The 16,476-nt window shown below is 41.6% G+C and overlaps 1 protein-coding gene across 4 annotated transcripts in view; it reads left to right on the forward strand.

Moving 5' to 3' along the window:
* Positions 1–16,476, forward strand: part of PKP4 (plakophilin 4) — a 156,293-nt gene that overhangs the window by 82,665 nt on the left and 57,152 nt on the right. For 3 of the 4 annotated variants that reach the window (XM_066612025.1, XM_066612027.1, XM_066612026.1), the window contains exon 4: positions 10,179–10,213. The exons of the other annotated variant lie outside the window; for it this stretch is intronic. In XM_066612025.1, the coding sequence (XP_066468122.1) occupies positions 10,179–10,213 (35 nt within the window). The remainder of the gene's footprint in view (positions 1–10,178; positions 10,214–16,476) is intronic. 4 annotated transcript variants of the gene reach the window in all.

Below are 16,476 nucleotides of genomic sequence, written 5' to 3' on the forward strand. Positions count from 1 at the left end.
TATCTACCTGAGTGGATTTTCAAACCACTATTCTAATGCTTTTTATAGGATGGGGCCCTGAGGATGAATTTATAGCAGCAGAGGGATGGTGCCTGAAGAAGTTTGGGAACCACTGAGTTTAGTCATTTTTCTGTGATCTCAACTATCACGGCATCATCTGTGCATAACTTGAGACATTTACTATATATATATGTGGCGATTTAAAGTCCAATTTGGAGATAATACTTTCAATAGATTCATTTTCATAAGATCTCTATTTTTATTGCTGTTTGTAAAATAACTTTTACAATATATATTGCATTTAAATATAATTTCTAAATTTCTAGTTGCTTTTTATCAGATAATGAAGGATAGTCTAGACTGGTATTTTCTCCCATAAAAGCACTTTGCTTATAAAATGAACAGCCATAAATTCTTAATGTTTTGTGTCTCTTTAATACAAAAACTTTTGGGTAATAAAGTATAAACCTTTCTGAGCAGAATGCTAAGTTTGAACTTTAAAGACCTTCTGACAATAGGAAATCAGAGTTTCATTAGCCCGTGGAGTCTTGTTTTCTTGTGTTGGTGTTACGCTCTGAATTACCTGTACTCTTGGAAAAATATATCCATATATCTAAAAAATATATTTTTATGTGCAGAATAATTAATTTAAAAAAATCTGTTACCCAGACATCATGTAAGTTACTATTTAATGTGCTTTTGAAAGGCTGTGTGCATTCCATTTGGAAGTATCTATTAAAATATTCTGAAGATTTAGAATTAATTGCTTGTGGCTTTAGTATTAAATAGGATATATTTGACTAATGAATTTTTGTTCATTTTCTGAAAGTTAATGAGGTGTTCTTTATTGCATATCCTTTTCTCATCATCATCCCTGCCGCCAAGCCTAACATTGTGTGCCATAAGCCCTCCTAAATGGTATCTTAGCATACACATCCCATTTGGTTTATGCAATCTTCATTAAATAGCTGTTGCATTATTGTTTTTGTAGGAATTGCATAAGCTTTTCTTCCCCATCTGTGTATTTTATGTGACAGAGAAAGAAAAGGTCACCTGTTAAGTTTGTTTAATTTCAGAGAAATTCATCTGATTTGCTGGCTAGGCAAGCTTGCTTTATGGCATTGAACTTTCAGCTGGTGCTTTGTATTCTAACTGATGATGCATCACCACCACTTCCTTACTGCTTATGGGGTATTTGTATCTTGGAGCAAGATGGAAGGTAAGGTTGTGTGAGGCACTGGGGAGACACTTCTGAGAGGCTGAGTAGAATTTAAACTGTCTGCTCTTTAAAAAGAGTAAATTAGGATGACTCCCTTACACTAAATGAATCTGATGCTAAAGCGCCCCAGCCCCTCACCAGTGTACAGTGGTGCCTCGCATAACGAAATTAATCCGTTCCGCGAATCCTTTCGTTATGCGAAATTTTCGCTGCGCGAATCATGTTTTCCCATAGGAATGCATTGAAATCTAATTAATGCGTTCCTATGGGCAAAAAAGGTCAAAACGAAGTCAAATTTGGTTTACAAAGTGTTTATTACGTGCTCTTTAAAGGCATACATACTGTACAGAGGATTTCTAAAATTTGAAGTATACATGAAATTTTTAATTTTTAAAAAATTCGTTATGCGAAGCACGGATCTAAAAAGTTTTCGTTATGCGAAGCACGGACCTAAAAAATTTTTCGTTATGCAAAGCAAGGCCAGAAATTTTCGTTATGCGAGTTACCAAACTCAATCGAAAAACTCTTTCGTTATGCGAGTTTTTCGCTGCGCGGGGCATTCGTTATGCGAGGCACCACTGTATTATATAAATGGTTGGAGTGATAGAGTAGCACTGTTTATTTAAAACCTTTTTATATGGTCTTTCCTTCTACAGGAAAACATTCAGTACGGCTTATAGCATACAGGTATACACTGCTTAATGATGGGTTGCATTTTGCAAAACCTGTTAGGCGCATTTTGCAAAACCTGTTAGGCGCATCCACCATTGCCCAGACAACTGCTACTGGCAGCTGGGTTTGCAGCACCCCTGAATGCCTTGCAGTGCCAAGAAAGAAGGAAGAAGGCAGCTAGCTGGCAAAAGTATGAATGGAAAGTGTGCAATGCACTGGTTAACCAGTTGAGCTGGCAAGGATGGAGGGAAAGAAGCTAGTCCAGTAAGTTTGGCAAGACCACTATCATATGCAAGGTCGTTGGTTTGCCGGAACATCACTATACGGCACATACCTGTATTTAAAACAATAAAACAGTGAACCAATTAAACAGCAAAGTACCTCAACCACCACCACAAAACACAATCTAGTAGCAGAGAATAAATGTAATCAAATCAGTGCAGTGAAACGAGCATGGCTATCTAAGAAATAAATGGGTTTTCAGCTGCCACCAGAACACAGGCACAAGGGAGCTTATCTGATCTTCAAAGGCAGGAAAGTCCTCATACAGAGTGTCAACACAGAACAGCCACTCCCTTTTTGCTGCTGTAAGGGCCCCCCTCCCTATCAAGCAGGGAGTTGTTGTTAACTCCTTGAAGGAAAAGTGGTGGGATACATGTAACTCATGCATACTATGACAGAATGTATATATGTTGCATAGAAGATCATGCTTACTTCAATGACTGACTAATCATTCTGGGGTTGTGCACGAGCAAGTGCCTGTCCTATCTGGGAACAGTGCAGATACAAAAGAACTGGATGTAAACAAGAGAGATGACAGGAAGGGAAAACTTATTTTCTTCCATTGTGCTCCTCCAATTTAAAAAATGAGTGCTGCAAAAAGGAAAGAGTGGATAGTGAATGTCATGAATAGAAAAATATTTTTTACAGAGCAGGAATCAATGTTGTGGTGTTATCGTTGAAATCAAGTATGTGATGGTCTTTCATACACCAGTGTGGCCCTTAGGCCAAAAAGTTTGCCCATCCCTGTTCTAAAACAAATGGAGGGAGGATGAAAACTGCTCTTGTGAAGGATTCTAACTTTCCAACAACTGAACAATTGCCATACTGATAATCATGCCCCAGTATTTTCTGGTATCTGCTGTCATCTGCTAGCCTTTCACACTGTCATGCTGGCTAAGAAACCTACCATTTTGCTACTAGTAGTGCATGTATACCTCTTTCCTGTCAATATCCTGCAAGTCTCCCCCCCCCCCCACACACACTGAAAACCTTTGCTGTTTCATCATTTAATAAGATTTCTGCTACCTCATGCCCATACCTTACAGTATTCTTCAGTTAATTCAAAATGAGAGTTTATGTCCCTAAGGCACCTCCTGTTACAACTCAGCAACAGCCTTTACATAGGTGTATTTCCCCTGCAGCAGTAGGATTATTCTTTCACTTGTGCATTTATTTGTAACAGAGGAAAAAAACCTAGAAAGCATATTGAGATTAAGATGAGGGACAGGTGAGAAGACAGGCCTACTACTTTTTTAGGAATGACAGTTCAGCTAGTGTGTTCTTAGGCCCTTTCAATTACCAGAAATGTTTTGATTATTCTTCAAATGCCCATCTTCCTGAATGTGATCTACAATTAAACAGCGACATTTGTCTAGCACAGTGATTTTCAATCTTTTTCATCTCAGGGCACACTGACAAGGCACTAAAATGGTCAAGGAACACCACCAGGTTTTTGACAATTGACAAGCCATGCCATGCTGCCAATGGGGGCTCACATCTCCCATTGGACCTATTAATAAATGACTTTCTCCCCAAATTCCTGTGGCACGCCTGTGGACCACTCGCGGCACACCAGTGTGCCACGGCACAGTGGTTGAAAATGGCTGGTAGCACTAATGTTTTGTTGTTGTTTTTTTCACAAAATCAGAGTTAGCATAAATTTAGGTTATATCCAGGCTTTTTCTGGGACTCATCTTAACCAGATAACTTTATTTTGTATTTTCGTATGTCTTCCCGATACTGATTAAAACCATCAAAGTGGCAGAGTCAGCAGTGATGAAAATTCATATCTATAGATGATATTGATCTTTGGAAGGGGCCATGGCCATTCTTTATCTTTTATATCACTAAGAATTCCGCACCCCTGGGCAAACTGAAAGTGATGAAGTACTATATGAAACAATTTTCCTAGCAAGTGTTACCAAGATACTTGTGATTCAGGAACATCACCTGTCTTTTCTCCACCTTTCACATTTTTCAGCATCCCTTTCTCTTTCCTAATTATCTTGGTTCTGTTTTGGATTTTTAGATTTTAGCATGTGAGCAGGTTGACTCTTAATTATTAGGCAGGTCAGTTCACAATATCTGTTTATTGCATGTGATTCATTTCTTAAGTATATATATTATCCACAGTGGTGGCCAGTGATAACTTCAGATTATGGGGTGGGGGTGTGTGTGTATTCTTTAGTTAGGTTTGCCAGAACTCTTCCTCCTTTTGGGAATGTAGGGAGCCTATGAAGTGCATGCTTAAGAGATTCCTTGCTGGCGAGGCAGAGGCATATTTCCTAAACCTACCACAAATCAACTTAATGTGTGATCCAGAATTCTTAAAAGTATGTGAGAGGTAGGGAAAAAATTGTCAGTTCTATCAATTCTGCCTACAACATTGGTAATCTCTACAATTTGGTTCTGTCTTCCTCTTCCATTGCCATCTGTCCCTTGTAGTATTTTGTATGTCTAAGCCAGTGGTTCTCAAACCTTTTAGCACGGAACCCACTTTTCAGAATGATGATCTGTCAAGACCCACCAGAATTTATGTCATTAACCCACCCTAATGGGTCCCGACCAACACTCTGAGAAACATTGGTCTAAGCTAAAATGTCTCAGCTATGCTGGTCTTCATAGGAAGGATGCTTTAAGTACTTGGTTGTTTTAGTTGCTGTCTTCCAGTTTTATGATACATCCTTTTTGAAATGTGAGATAAAACTATACATGGCACACAGACTAAACAAGTTTCTGAAATAACAGAGAAAATAATTTTCAGCTTCACAGAACATAGGAGTCTGGGTGAGGCTGTGTCCTTACAACAATGAAATGACCAAGCTATCTATTTGAGGCTTGTAAATATTGTTCTTCATACATAGAAATGAAGTTGCTTATCATATGGAGTGAAGTAACCAATTCAGGAGGTGAGTTGGGAGTGGCATCAGACAAGGGGATACCCCACACCTGTCTGTTGCCTTCCACAACCACCTGCCCAGCCATTTCCCCCACCTTAAGCTGGGCTTCTTGAGTGTTCTCCTCAAAGCTCAGGAGAACAATTGGGAAGGAGGCAGAATGGTGGCTGTGGTTGAAGATCTTGATGGGCATCAGCTTCAGTACTGCTGCTTCTACTGCCAGCTCTCTCACCAGACTGGACAGCAATCTGGAAAAGATGGTACTGACTGATACTCCGGCCAGCTCTCAGCTGGTAGAAACTTTAATCAATGCCACCTCCTGCTTTCTGGATCACTGTCCATTCTGGAGAGCAATCCAGATGAAATGGCAGCTGAAGTTCTGGTCAGCTGAGAATCAGCAACTGTTTCTGCAGCTGTTGCTATTCCATTTGAATCTCTCTCCAGAAGTGACCCAGCAGTGGGGACAGTGTACATATGCTAGTACATGTGCACCTTCCCAAAATTCACATGTGCACTTGAAGTCAGGTCACTCCTAGCATGCATTGTTTGCCACAAAATATAAGATTTTGTATAGCTAAATTGAGCCAAAGTCATTCTGCTTGTGTCTCATGTAGCTAACAGAGCAGCATGAATGTGTGTCCCACGCTCCTGGATCAAAGCTAGTAGTATATTATATTTGCCATCTTTGTTGAATGGAACAAATTTATTGCAATCCGGAGATGCACCCTGACATTGATAAGTAAATGGTAGCGTCTTGTGGCTAATGACAAATTCAGCTTCCACAAGTCGCCAACTGAGCAGGGTGGTTCTCCCTTCCTAACTGCCCTGAAGTTGATTGACAATTCTGGTAACCAGTCATGGCAGTATAGGTTAAATTGGGGGGAGAAAATATCATCTGATTCGTATTTCGGGTTAGCGGAAGCGGAGCGCGATCACTCCACTTTCACTTGTGAAGCTTCGGGGAGCCCTGCGGACAGCCGCGCAGGGATCCCAGCACTTCCGGGAGGCTGCAGGAGGCTCTGGTAAGTGTACCCAGCCCCTGTAGCACCCTGAGTGGCGCAATCCTAGGGATCACACCGCTGCCTCCTGGCCGCCCCCGCTCCTTAAGGGGAAACAGGCCAGGGCCCACAGGCTCAGGCATCATGACACCCCAGTCTGAAAAGCCCTGAGCTAGACAGTTCCTGTGGTAAACAGACTCTGAGCAATCCAATCCTGGGAAGGGAGACCTTTGCCTTTAAAGAGGAAGAGTTTTTAAAGAGACTCTTGAGACTTGAATAAAAGAACTCAAGAATCTTTAAAGCTTTATTTCTCTGTATCTTTTCTTTTTTTGCCCTGTTTTTCTCTTCTGCTAACACCTTTGGGCAGAAAAACTAAAAGGAACACAGAGGTCTCATTTAATCCCAGGTCCAGGCAAATATGCCTACCACCAGACTCTCATGGGACCACAAAACACCTAAACCCCTACCACTGCTTGCTCTTATTTGGCATTTGCTGGCTCTGTAAAGCCCATCCCAAAGCACTGACACACTGTTCCCTTAACACACTTGGAATGAGGACAAAATAATATTAAACAAATAAGTTTAAGATCAGACACTTGGGCATAAGGTATAGGCATAAAGCGGCCCAAATGTGCATAGAAGTCAAGCAGTCTGTGTTATCTGATTTATATATAGTAGGAACAAGTAAGACTCGGACTTGGTCTCAAAGGATTGCGTACCCATACCTTAAGTCAGGGGTGCCCAAACCCTGGCCCTGGGGCCACACGCAGCCCTTGAGGCCTCTCAATGCGGCCCTCAGGAAGCCCCCAGTCTCCAATGAGCCTCTGGGCCTCCAGAGATTTGTTGGAGCCTGCACTGGCCCAACGCAACTGCTCGCAGCTGAGGGCAACTGTTTGACCTCTCAATGAACTGTGGGATGAGAGCTCCCTCCACTTCTTGCTGTTTCACGTCTGTGATGCAGTAGCAGCAGCAAAGGAAAGGCCAGTCTTGCTTTGTGCAAGGACTTATATAGGCCTTGAGCTATTGCAAGACCTTCATTCATTCATAGAAGTTCATCTTTAATATATTCATTTATGTAAACTTATGTAAATTTATTCAAATTTTAAATGTAAATTAATTCTTTTTTTCCCCGGCCCCTGACATAGTGTAAGAGAGATGATGTGGCCCTCCTGTCAAAAACTTTGGACACCCCTGCCTTAAGTTCTTTTTTTAGAGGCACTCTTCAGAGTGCTCCTGCAATTGGAAGTCATATTGATGGTAACAAGAGAAAGCCTTGTCTGTGATGATGCCCTGAACTTAAACAAGCCTGGCCATGTTGGTCTCTTGCATGCTTTCTCATTGCCCTTATTCTGGATAGATAGTGGGAGTTATGGGATGTTCCTATCTTGTAATACTGTGATTCATGGCTAAACCTTCCCCCCCCAATTTAAATATAGTCACAGTAGCTACATATGACTATTGAGGACAAAATGTGGATGCAATGTGTATCTTTGTTCTTATTCCATCCCAGCTAGTTGCCTCTACATGGCTGAATTGAAATAGGAAGCATTGGGTTGTTTGTCTCCCCTACAGCTTCTTCTCCTCAGTTCCCTTGGAATAATTTTTGTCCTCTTTCACAGGAGATGGAAAACAGTCATCCAAGGCAAGATATATATTTGTGCAAGATCTGATTCCAGCCCCATATGATTTGCGTTAAAATGTTAGTTGTAAACAGACAATTTAAAAGCCATTCCACAATATGTTACATGGAAGGAGAAGGGGGAAAAGGCAAACATTAACATTAGTAACATATCCTGTTTTGAAACTATTTTTTATAGCTGAGCCTGACCGATGATGCAGTTACAAAAGGGAAAAGAAAGACTCCTGCATTACCTTTTAAATTCTGATCTTATTAGTGTCTTATGGAAAATTGATGTTTTTATATATATAGTACACGTTTATGTGTGGTTGTGTGAGGGGTGGTTTTAAAATCTTTGCACTTGTGTGCCTGTAAAATAAAATCAATTTGTGTTAAGTAAATTGCCTTTGAAATTTTTTTTAGATATTTCTAAGTATTTAAATGTGAATATTATTGTATATTACTTTATATTCATTGATTTGTTATGTCAGTTTAGATTGTTGTCTGCCAGAAACTGATTTTAAAGTGGAAGAAATTAAGATCGTAAAAGCAGTAACAAAAGCTCATACTGTGATGCGATAAATGTATTTATATAAAATGAATTGCATTAATTCAGTGGAAGGCTTTATTACAAAAATAATACTTATTATTCAATATACACAAGGGGAAAATGCTGTTTATTTTTTAACAGCAGACAAAAAATATTGATCCCATCCAGCTATATGACCACTTTGAAATCAGTAGATTAAAAAGTGCTGAAGTAGCCCAATTGTGGCTTGTATTTGTTACCATCTTCAGGGATAGTATCAGGGCTTGAACAAGTCAGGTGCTGTTAAGAGCCCTCACATGTCAATAGGTTCATCTAGCTAGGCTGACCCCTGAATCTTAAGTAGTGGTAGCAATGGAAGGCCAGAGCACCATCAAGAAACCGGCAGGGGGTGATACAAGGAGCTCTAGGGCAGGGCTTTATATCACATCCCCGAGGGCTCTGGTAGCCAGAGCTGGCCCAAGACCACCTGAAGCAGCATAACAAATGCTGCCCTCCCTTACCTGAAGATGTGCCAGCCTCTACTTCTCCCCATTCATTCTTCAGTGTTCTAGCTTAGCAATCTTTTCCACGCCACATTTCCTCCTCGCTCTTCCTTTTCTGATCCAGGGAGCAGAAGGAGAAGGAGCTATGAGAAGGAGCTATGGAGGCAAGTAGGTGGACAGAGGTGGACAAGTAGCTCATCCAATCTGCTGACTGAGTGACCGCTTCAGGTGGCCTCATGGATGGACTGTCCCTCTGACACCTGCATTGATTAAATTCCCAAAACTGGTTCAGATGTCACATGAAACTATAGTTCAGGTATGGTTCCATGAGAAATGCATGAGTTTCTGACTGGCATGCGTCTACAAGGAAAGATGGAGAGTTTAGCCTGGTCCTGTTTAGAACATGGTATGATGTACGAGCAATCTCGTATGAACCCAGCAATCTTTGGCTTGTTCTAACCAAAGTTTATGAACAAGACAGGATATGAAACTGGGATCATATCCTAACTTATTCATAAAATCTTACTAGAATATTTGCTGGGGTCAGGCATCATAGCAAATCCCAGTTTGTCCTAAATCAGGACTAGAAATTGGAAACTTCTCTCCCTTGTGCCATGCCAGAGCCTAATGAGCACACCCAGAGCCATTATTAAACCATGGATCAACACAGATGTTTGACTAACGTTTCTATCTTACTTTCCACAATCAGGTGTTACATAATTTATTTACTTCCTTTGTACCCTGCCTTTCTCCCCGAAGGGACCCAAGGCGGCTTATGTGACCCAATGTCACATAAGTGTCGTTTTCTTATATGTCTGATGAAAATAGACTCAGTCATGCGTTATCTATTTCCATTTGCTTCAATGGAGATGGTGCAGTACATGCACAAGAAGATGATGTCATCAAATGAATTTAGAGTAGAATCTCTGGTGAGCAAAGGGGCTCCTTCTACACTTGTGTCACTTGCAAAGGATAACTGGTTTGCACAGTTGATTGCTATTTTGCATCTATATTAAGGTATAACAGGTATCGTATTACTCTTTGTTGGCTCAGTGCCCATACGTAGAGGGGTCTCCACAGGTCTTACAGGCTTGTTTCTTTCCAGGTCTCTTTGGTACATTGTGCATAGGCAGAATAGCAGCCCATGGTGGGAAATGGGAGGTTTGTGCTCATCTGGCTTATCAGCATCCAGCCTCTGATTCCTTTTATCTCAAATAGGAACTTTCTTAATTTTACTGAGTGCAACAAAAGGACTGGATGAGATATGGAGGGTTCATACGGACCTTTCAGTTCCCAGACTATCCTTGTGTGCATATGGATAAAGGGAATGTAAGGAATAAATATGGCTGTATGGGGCCATATGAGGATCTTCTTGTCTGTAAACCTGATCATACTCTGTTATTTATATAAAGAAAAAATGTAAAAGGTATTAAGATTTGTTTTTATCTCCTTTTCTATAGCTCTACTGAGAAATCATTTCCCTGGAGATCTGCAGGTACAATTTTTTTTTAATGTATGGTATAACTTTTAAAAATGCCACAGATTTTTTGAAATTTTACTCCCTTAATAACTGTTCCAAAGCAAGCTGTTTGTTACACTGTATGTAACCTTGTTCTATTGATTTTATTCACATCAAAGTATTTTTTCTGAATTAGAATACTTTGAATTTTTCGGAAGCACATTTTGCAAAGCAATGTTCTTCTGATATCTCTATAAGGATATATATGCAAGATTCTTCAGGTTTACTTTCAATATATGTGCTATTTAAGTGATTGTATATGTTGTTATGCATATAGTTGCTGATATAAGATTTCCTATTCAGGAAAACAAAGCTGTACCTTCAGAGTTTACATCATCTGATCAGCACATAGGTGTCTATTTCATTTTGTCAAAGTATTGCAGCTTTTAATGGGAGTACAAGAGACATATGACACTGTCCCTAATGGTTGTTTTTTGTTTGTTTGTTTTTTGAGCATCCGTTAAAGTAAATAGGGTGGTTCTTGTATTCCTGGCTAGAAAGAACAGCTTTAAATCACAAGATAGAATTAGAAGCATGTTGTAATATGGTGAGTTTTCAGTCTGTGTGCCTACAGGGTCAGTTATGCAAAACAAACGGAATGAAAGGAAGCTTGTGTGCCAGTAAATAAGCAGGTTTGGCTAGCACCTCTCAAACTGCAAGTGTGCCTTGGAAAGTGCTCCAGAATCTTCCAAAACTCGCGGGGGCTCATTAGCAAACAAATCAATGTGAAAAAGCAGGGGTCAACAACCTTCTTCTGCACAGAGGCCAGAGGCAATGTCTGTGAGTGGACAGCAGGCCACATTTATCTCCAGTTTTAATTAAACACATGCCAAGGTCAAGCAAAGGTCGAGACATAGCAAAAGGAAAAGGGGGGGCTTTCTCATCCTGTATTTCACAGTTGCTGTCTGCCACCTGCTAACAGACCTGTATAGCCCTGTGTAGCTGAGCCACTGGAGTGCCCACCAGCATCTGGGGTGGCTCCTTGGCCTGTGGAAGAGGCAGTTGCTCATGCTGCTGAAGGGGAGATGAAGAAGGAGTGGAGGAATGGACTAGGAGCAGACCAGCCAAACTGCCGAAGTTGCTACTGCTGCCACCTCTTCTGCCCGCCCTGGTCTCCTTTGGGTCTGACTCCTCAGAGTCGCTGAGGAAAGGGTTCATGGAAGGAGACTATGGGTCTGATGTTCTGGGTGGCAGGCTGAATCCAGCCCATGGGTTGTAGATTGTGTAACCCTGTTGAAAAGCATTCCATGAGAGTAGGAAGCTTGAAAAATCACCATTTTGTATCATAGATTAACGTTGCTGGCTACTTTACCTTCTTATTCTGCATAGTGTAAATGCAGTCATCCTAGTCAATTCCTGGCTAGTGTGTGGAAGGTAATTAATTGGTATTTTTAGACATTACATTGCTAAATTCTTACAAAGAAAAATTGTATCTGTACGTTAGTTCTGCAGAGGCCATATATAGCCACACAGTTTTGCTTATTCATTAGCAGAATAAAAGCCATTCGTTCATCTTCACACAGCATATGCTGAACTTCTGTCATGATGCTAGATGAGAATCAACCTTCAGAATAGATGGAGTAATCTGAAGCATGGCTAATCTTCCCATTTTGGTTCCTCTAGTTCAGAGGTGTCCGAAGTTTTTGGCAGGAGGGCCACATCATCTCTCTGACAGTGTCAGGGGCTGGGGAAAAAAAGAATTAATTTACGTTTTAAATTTGAATAAATTTACATATGTTTACATAAATGTATATATTAAAAATGAACTTATTTGAATGAATGAATGAATGAATGAATGAATGAATGAATGAAGGTCCTGCAATAGCTCAAGGCCCATAAAAGGCCTTGCACAAAGCAAGGCTGACCTTTCCTTTGCTGCTGCTACTGCATCACAGACGTGAAACAGCAAGCAGTGGAAGGAGCCCTCATTCCACAGCTCATGCAAGAGGTCAAACAGTCGCCATCATGCTGAGAGCAGTTGCATTGGGCCAGTATGGGTTCCAGCAAATCTCCGGACGACCAGAGGCTCATTGGAGACTGGGTGCTCCCTGTGGGCCGCATTGGGAGTCCTCAAGGGCCACAAGTGGCCCAGGGCCAGGGTTTGGGCACCCCTGATCTAGTTACATGAACATGTTTTGGCTGGTTTGTCATTTAGTGAAATACTTTTTCATCATAAATGGTTGACATTTCTTCAACCTCTTGACGTCTGTAGCAAAGTGCTAGTTTTAAAGAAAGGTAGCTGTATGTCATAGATTTTTCACTCTGTACTTGTTGAAATCCTTTGAAAATGCACGTAGCAAGTGCAGATGTGCAAAAATGTAAGTTAGTGCCTGATTGCTCCTCCTTACTGTAAATTAAATACAGGGTTTTTAAAAATTACGAACATAACTTTTCAAGTTTTATTTGTTGACATCCTTCAGACTTGGAAGATTATGGTATCGCGCTCTGAATAGTGTTCTGGAACAGAGTGTCCTCTCCAGTGCACGAAGCCTGGGCAAAGTAGATATGGAGGATAGACTGTTACCCATGCAGCAAATCCCCCCTCTCCATGTCGCTGAAATGGTCCAATGGAAAGGCAGAGGCCAATACGGTTGGTTCCAGCAGCATCGCAGGAGTTGCCAGAATGTGACTGTGTTCAGCCATGAACTGCCTTAGGGACTCTGGCTCCAGATTTTACCTCGAGGTTGACTCCTGAATCCTTTTCCATAACTGGATGTAGCCACAAGGCAGTGGAGGTTTGAGATTAGAGTTTTCCTTCTCTCAGATGAGCTGCCTTCCCAGACTAATGAGTAATTTGTGCAAAACTTTATGTATGAAGTTCTTTTTAAAAATGTACTAATTGCTTGTACAAAAACATAATTTGTCCTTGGTTTTATTACCTAATATTATCATTATTTCATGTGCTCCTGCTTGCCTTTTTAGTATTTCAGACATAGCAGATTCAAATGTGAGGTGCTCCCTCCATGACATTTAGTTGTGGACTCTGTCCCATCAGAATTTTATACAATTTTTTCCCCTTGCTTTTGCTTCTATTCAGCATGTTTTTCTTGGCTGTTTTTTCCCCCAGTAATCTTCTTTTTCAATTTTTTTCTCTATTCCACTTGGTGAGTAGGTTTAGATAATTATCTAAACGAATATTTTTGATGATTTTGAATTAACTTAATAAAGCAGCATGCAGTGTACATAAGGCCGCTTCATAATAGGAAAACTTAAGAACATATCATGCTGCCTTTTATTAAGTCAAACTATTGGCCCATCTAATCCACTGGCAGTGGTTTTCCAAGGTCTCAGGTAAAGGATCTTTCTAGCCCTCCTCCCCTTTGATTTGAAGATGCTGGGGTTATACCCGAGTCCCTCTGCATACATGTGCTTTGCACCCAGCAGCAAATTGTTTTGTGATTGTTTTGGTTATGCACCATTCAGCTTAGTTCCATCAGGCAACACAGAGTAATGGTATCATTCCAAAGGCTTCATGGAAAATGGGGGAAGAGTTTAAGAAGGGATTTGAAGGAAGCAGTGCAGCTGTGCTTTGGAAAGCAGTTCCAAGCATAAAAGGAGCAAGAGAGATGGCAACTGAGGTGAGGCGGTACAAGGCAAAGTTTGTGTTGCTACTCAGGGCAGATTGCTCAGTTTGAGGGGCTAGTCGTGGAGCAACTGTTTATTTTAAGTCAACCAGATCTGTTTTGGTTCCTCAGTTCAGTAGGGTTGAAGGGTTGCTGTGCCACTTGTGGCTATTATAAGGGTGGCACGGCAATGCAGTAGAGATTGGACCAATAACTCCTTCAGCCTAGAAACTGCTCTGGTGGCACTGAAGTTCAGGAATCTCTGTACCTTTACAGTTCCTTTAAAGCAGTATGACCTATATTTGGAGGCAGAGAGACCATTATGCTTGCAACTGGAAAAGTTGCATCTGAATCCTCCATCACACTACTCCATGCCACATGAAGAACCAAGTACCTCCTTAAGCCATTTCTGCCCAACATTGCACATACACAACAGGGACCAAATGTGTACACCCATGGGCCAGCAAAAATGGGTTAAGTAAGATAGAAAGGTGAAAGACCACTGTTAAATCTGATGAGAGAAAAACTGGAGCTGACCTTTTCTGTCAACCTCAGACCAAAAAGCTCTATTAGAGAAGCCCAGGACTTGTGTATGACCAGTAGGAGTTTTGATTCTCCCCACTACCATTTAGTGCTATATCAGAAATAGCTTTTAAAACAAGCAGTTTCACAAGCAGTTTATTATTTATTTAATTTATTTATACAGGTATTTATATACCGCCTTTCTTTGGTCGTCAGATTTCTCCTCAGACTTTAATCCAAGGCAGTTTACATAGGCATGCTGTTCTAAACCCCTGGGGGGGTTTTTACAATTGAATAGTTCTAGTCTTTCATAGAACTCCTCGTTCCAGCTGGATTCCTTCCCGGTCTGGCCTCTCTCTGGCCCTTCGCCTCCCCCGCTCCACTTGATGGCAACTCCTTTCTGCCACAGAGGGTCAGCTCATCAGTATATCAGCGTGTCCTCAGTTACCCTACTTGATCTACATTTTGATCAAAATGTAGATCAAAATACAAACCATAAATGGACTCACATTGTATGCAAGTGCTGTTATTTCATTGTAGTGACACATTTTTCCAGTGATTCTTGTGCCCCTCTTGAGGATATTTTTATAGACAGACAAATATAGACAGATATTTTTATAGACAGGATTTTTATCACATCCTCATGTAACCAAGTTGACCCTAAATTAAAATACTTCATTCCCTGCAGGAAATATTTGCTAGCTTTTTCTTCTCATGTTCTCATCAGAGATCATTGTTGGTGGGACCAAATCATGCAATTATGAGCTCTCTCTCTCTAAATAAACAAAATTCCAACCCACAAATTGTTAATTCATTTAACTTTCATTCTCATTTCTTTTTGATGATTCACTGGTGCACCAGAAGCCACGTAATGCCTTCATTTAAGAGATCTGAAAGACTTTCCGTCACAGCTTCAGTAGCTTCTCCCTCTAACGTTAATAGATTATCTTGTGAATTAGGCTCTCAGGAATGTTATGTTTTATTCCTTAACTTCATCTATTGCAGCCATTCTAAACCTTTTTTTGGCTCCCCTTTTAAGCTCTTTCCAGTTTTCAGCACCCTCCTGTCAAACAAGGATACAGCACAAATAGGTAAACACAAAAATCATTTACAATGCAATCCTATCTTGCGCTGCAACAGGCAAGCCAGGAGGCCTGCGCTGTATCCGTGCAAGTTCGGGGGCCAAAGTGGCTCAGCCAGAGGTAAGGGGAAACTCTTCCCACAGCCCCAATGGGTCTCCTTGGACTTGTGCCACCTCTGGAAGTGGCATAAGTCCTAAGAGAGCGAAGCAACTTGTAGCTGTTCTGTGCTGCTCAGGAATGGGGGCTAGGATCCAGCATATCTGCTGGGTCCCAGCCCCGCTTCCCACTCCGTGCCCCTGGGACTGCCCTCTGCCCACCCTCCTGTGCCCCAGAATGCCTCCCACCCACCTCCTCCCCACCTTCCCTAGACTCTTGCATCAGCTGATGCAAGCCTCCCCTTTCAAGTTGGCACGGAAGTTGGATTCAGCCTCCGTGGGCCAGTGCGAGTCCCTGCACCAACCCAACCAACTCTCAAGGAGACGCAAACTTGCTTTACGGCATGTTTGCAACCCTCCTGGACCAGCTGACCCAAGACACAGTTTGTATTGCACCCTTAGTTATTTTTGGTTTTCAGTCTGTGCCCCCCCCTTCAAATGTGATAGGGCATCCCAGGAGGCCATATGGCTCCCATTGATCTAGAGCTAACTTTTAGTTTTAGCAGATCTGGATTACGCATGAGGGAGAGAAAATCTTACACGGTTACAAAGAGGATGCAGATCTATATCCATTTCATGAATATAGATTCATGAAATCCCATCTATGACAAGTGCAGGTGGACCGCACATTCCACAAACACAGTCTGCCACAAAGCATCTATAAATTGTTTTGTGGCAGCACGAGCTGCCAGAGCCTTTCTTTCTGTACCATTGGACATCAGAAGACCTACTGGAGCAGGTAAAACCAGCATAAGGGATGGGCTCAGTGGCATTCCTAGGAGAGGTCCATGGGGTCAAGTGACCCCAGGCAGCACGTCTTCGGGGTGGCGCCACCTGGCCATACTGCCCCCTATGGGCAGATAGAGCCTGGGAGGGATGGGTTGGGCAGCAGCAGCACCTGCCAAATTCAAACCCCT

The sequence above is a fragment of the Tiliqua scincoides genome, chromosome 1, assembly GCF_035046505.1.
Source record: "Tiliqua scincoides isolate rTilSci1 chromosome 1, rTilSci1.hap2, whole genome shotgun sequence".
In the NCBI taxonomy this organism is placed as follows: Eukaryota; Metazoa; Chordata; class Lepidosauria; order Squamata; family Scincidae; genus Tiliqua; species Tiliqua scincoides.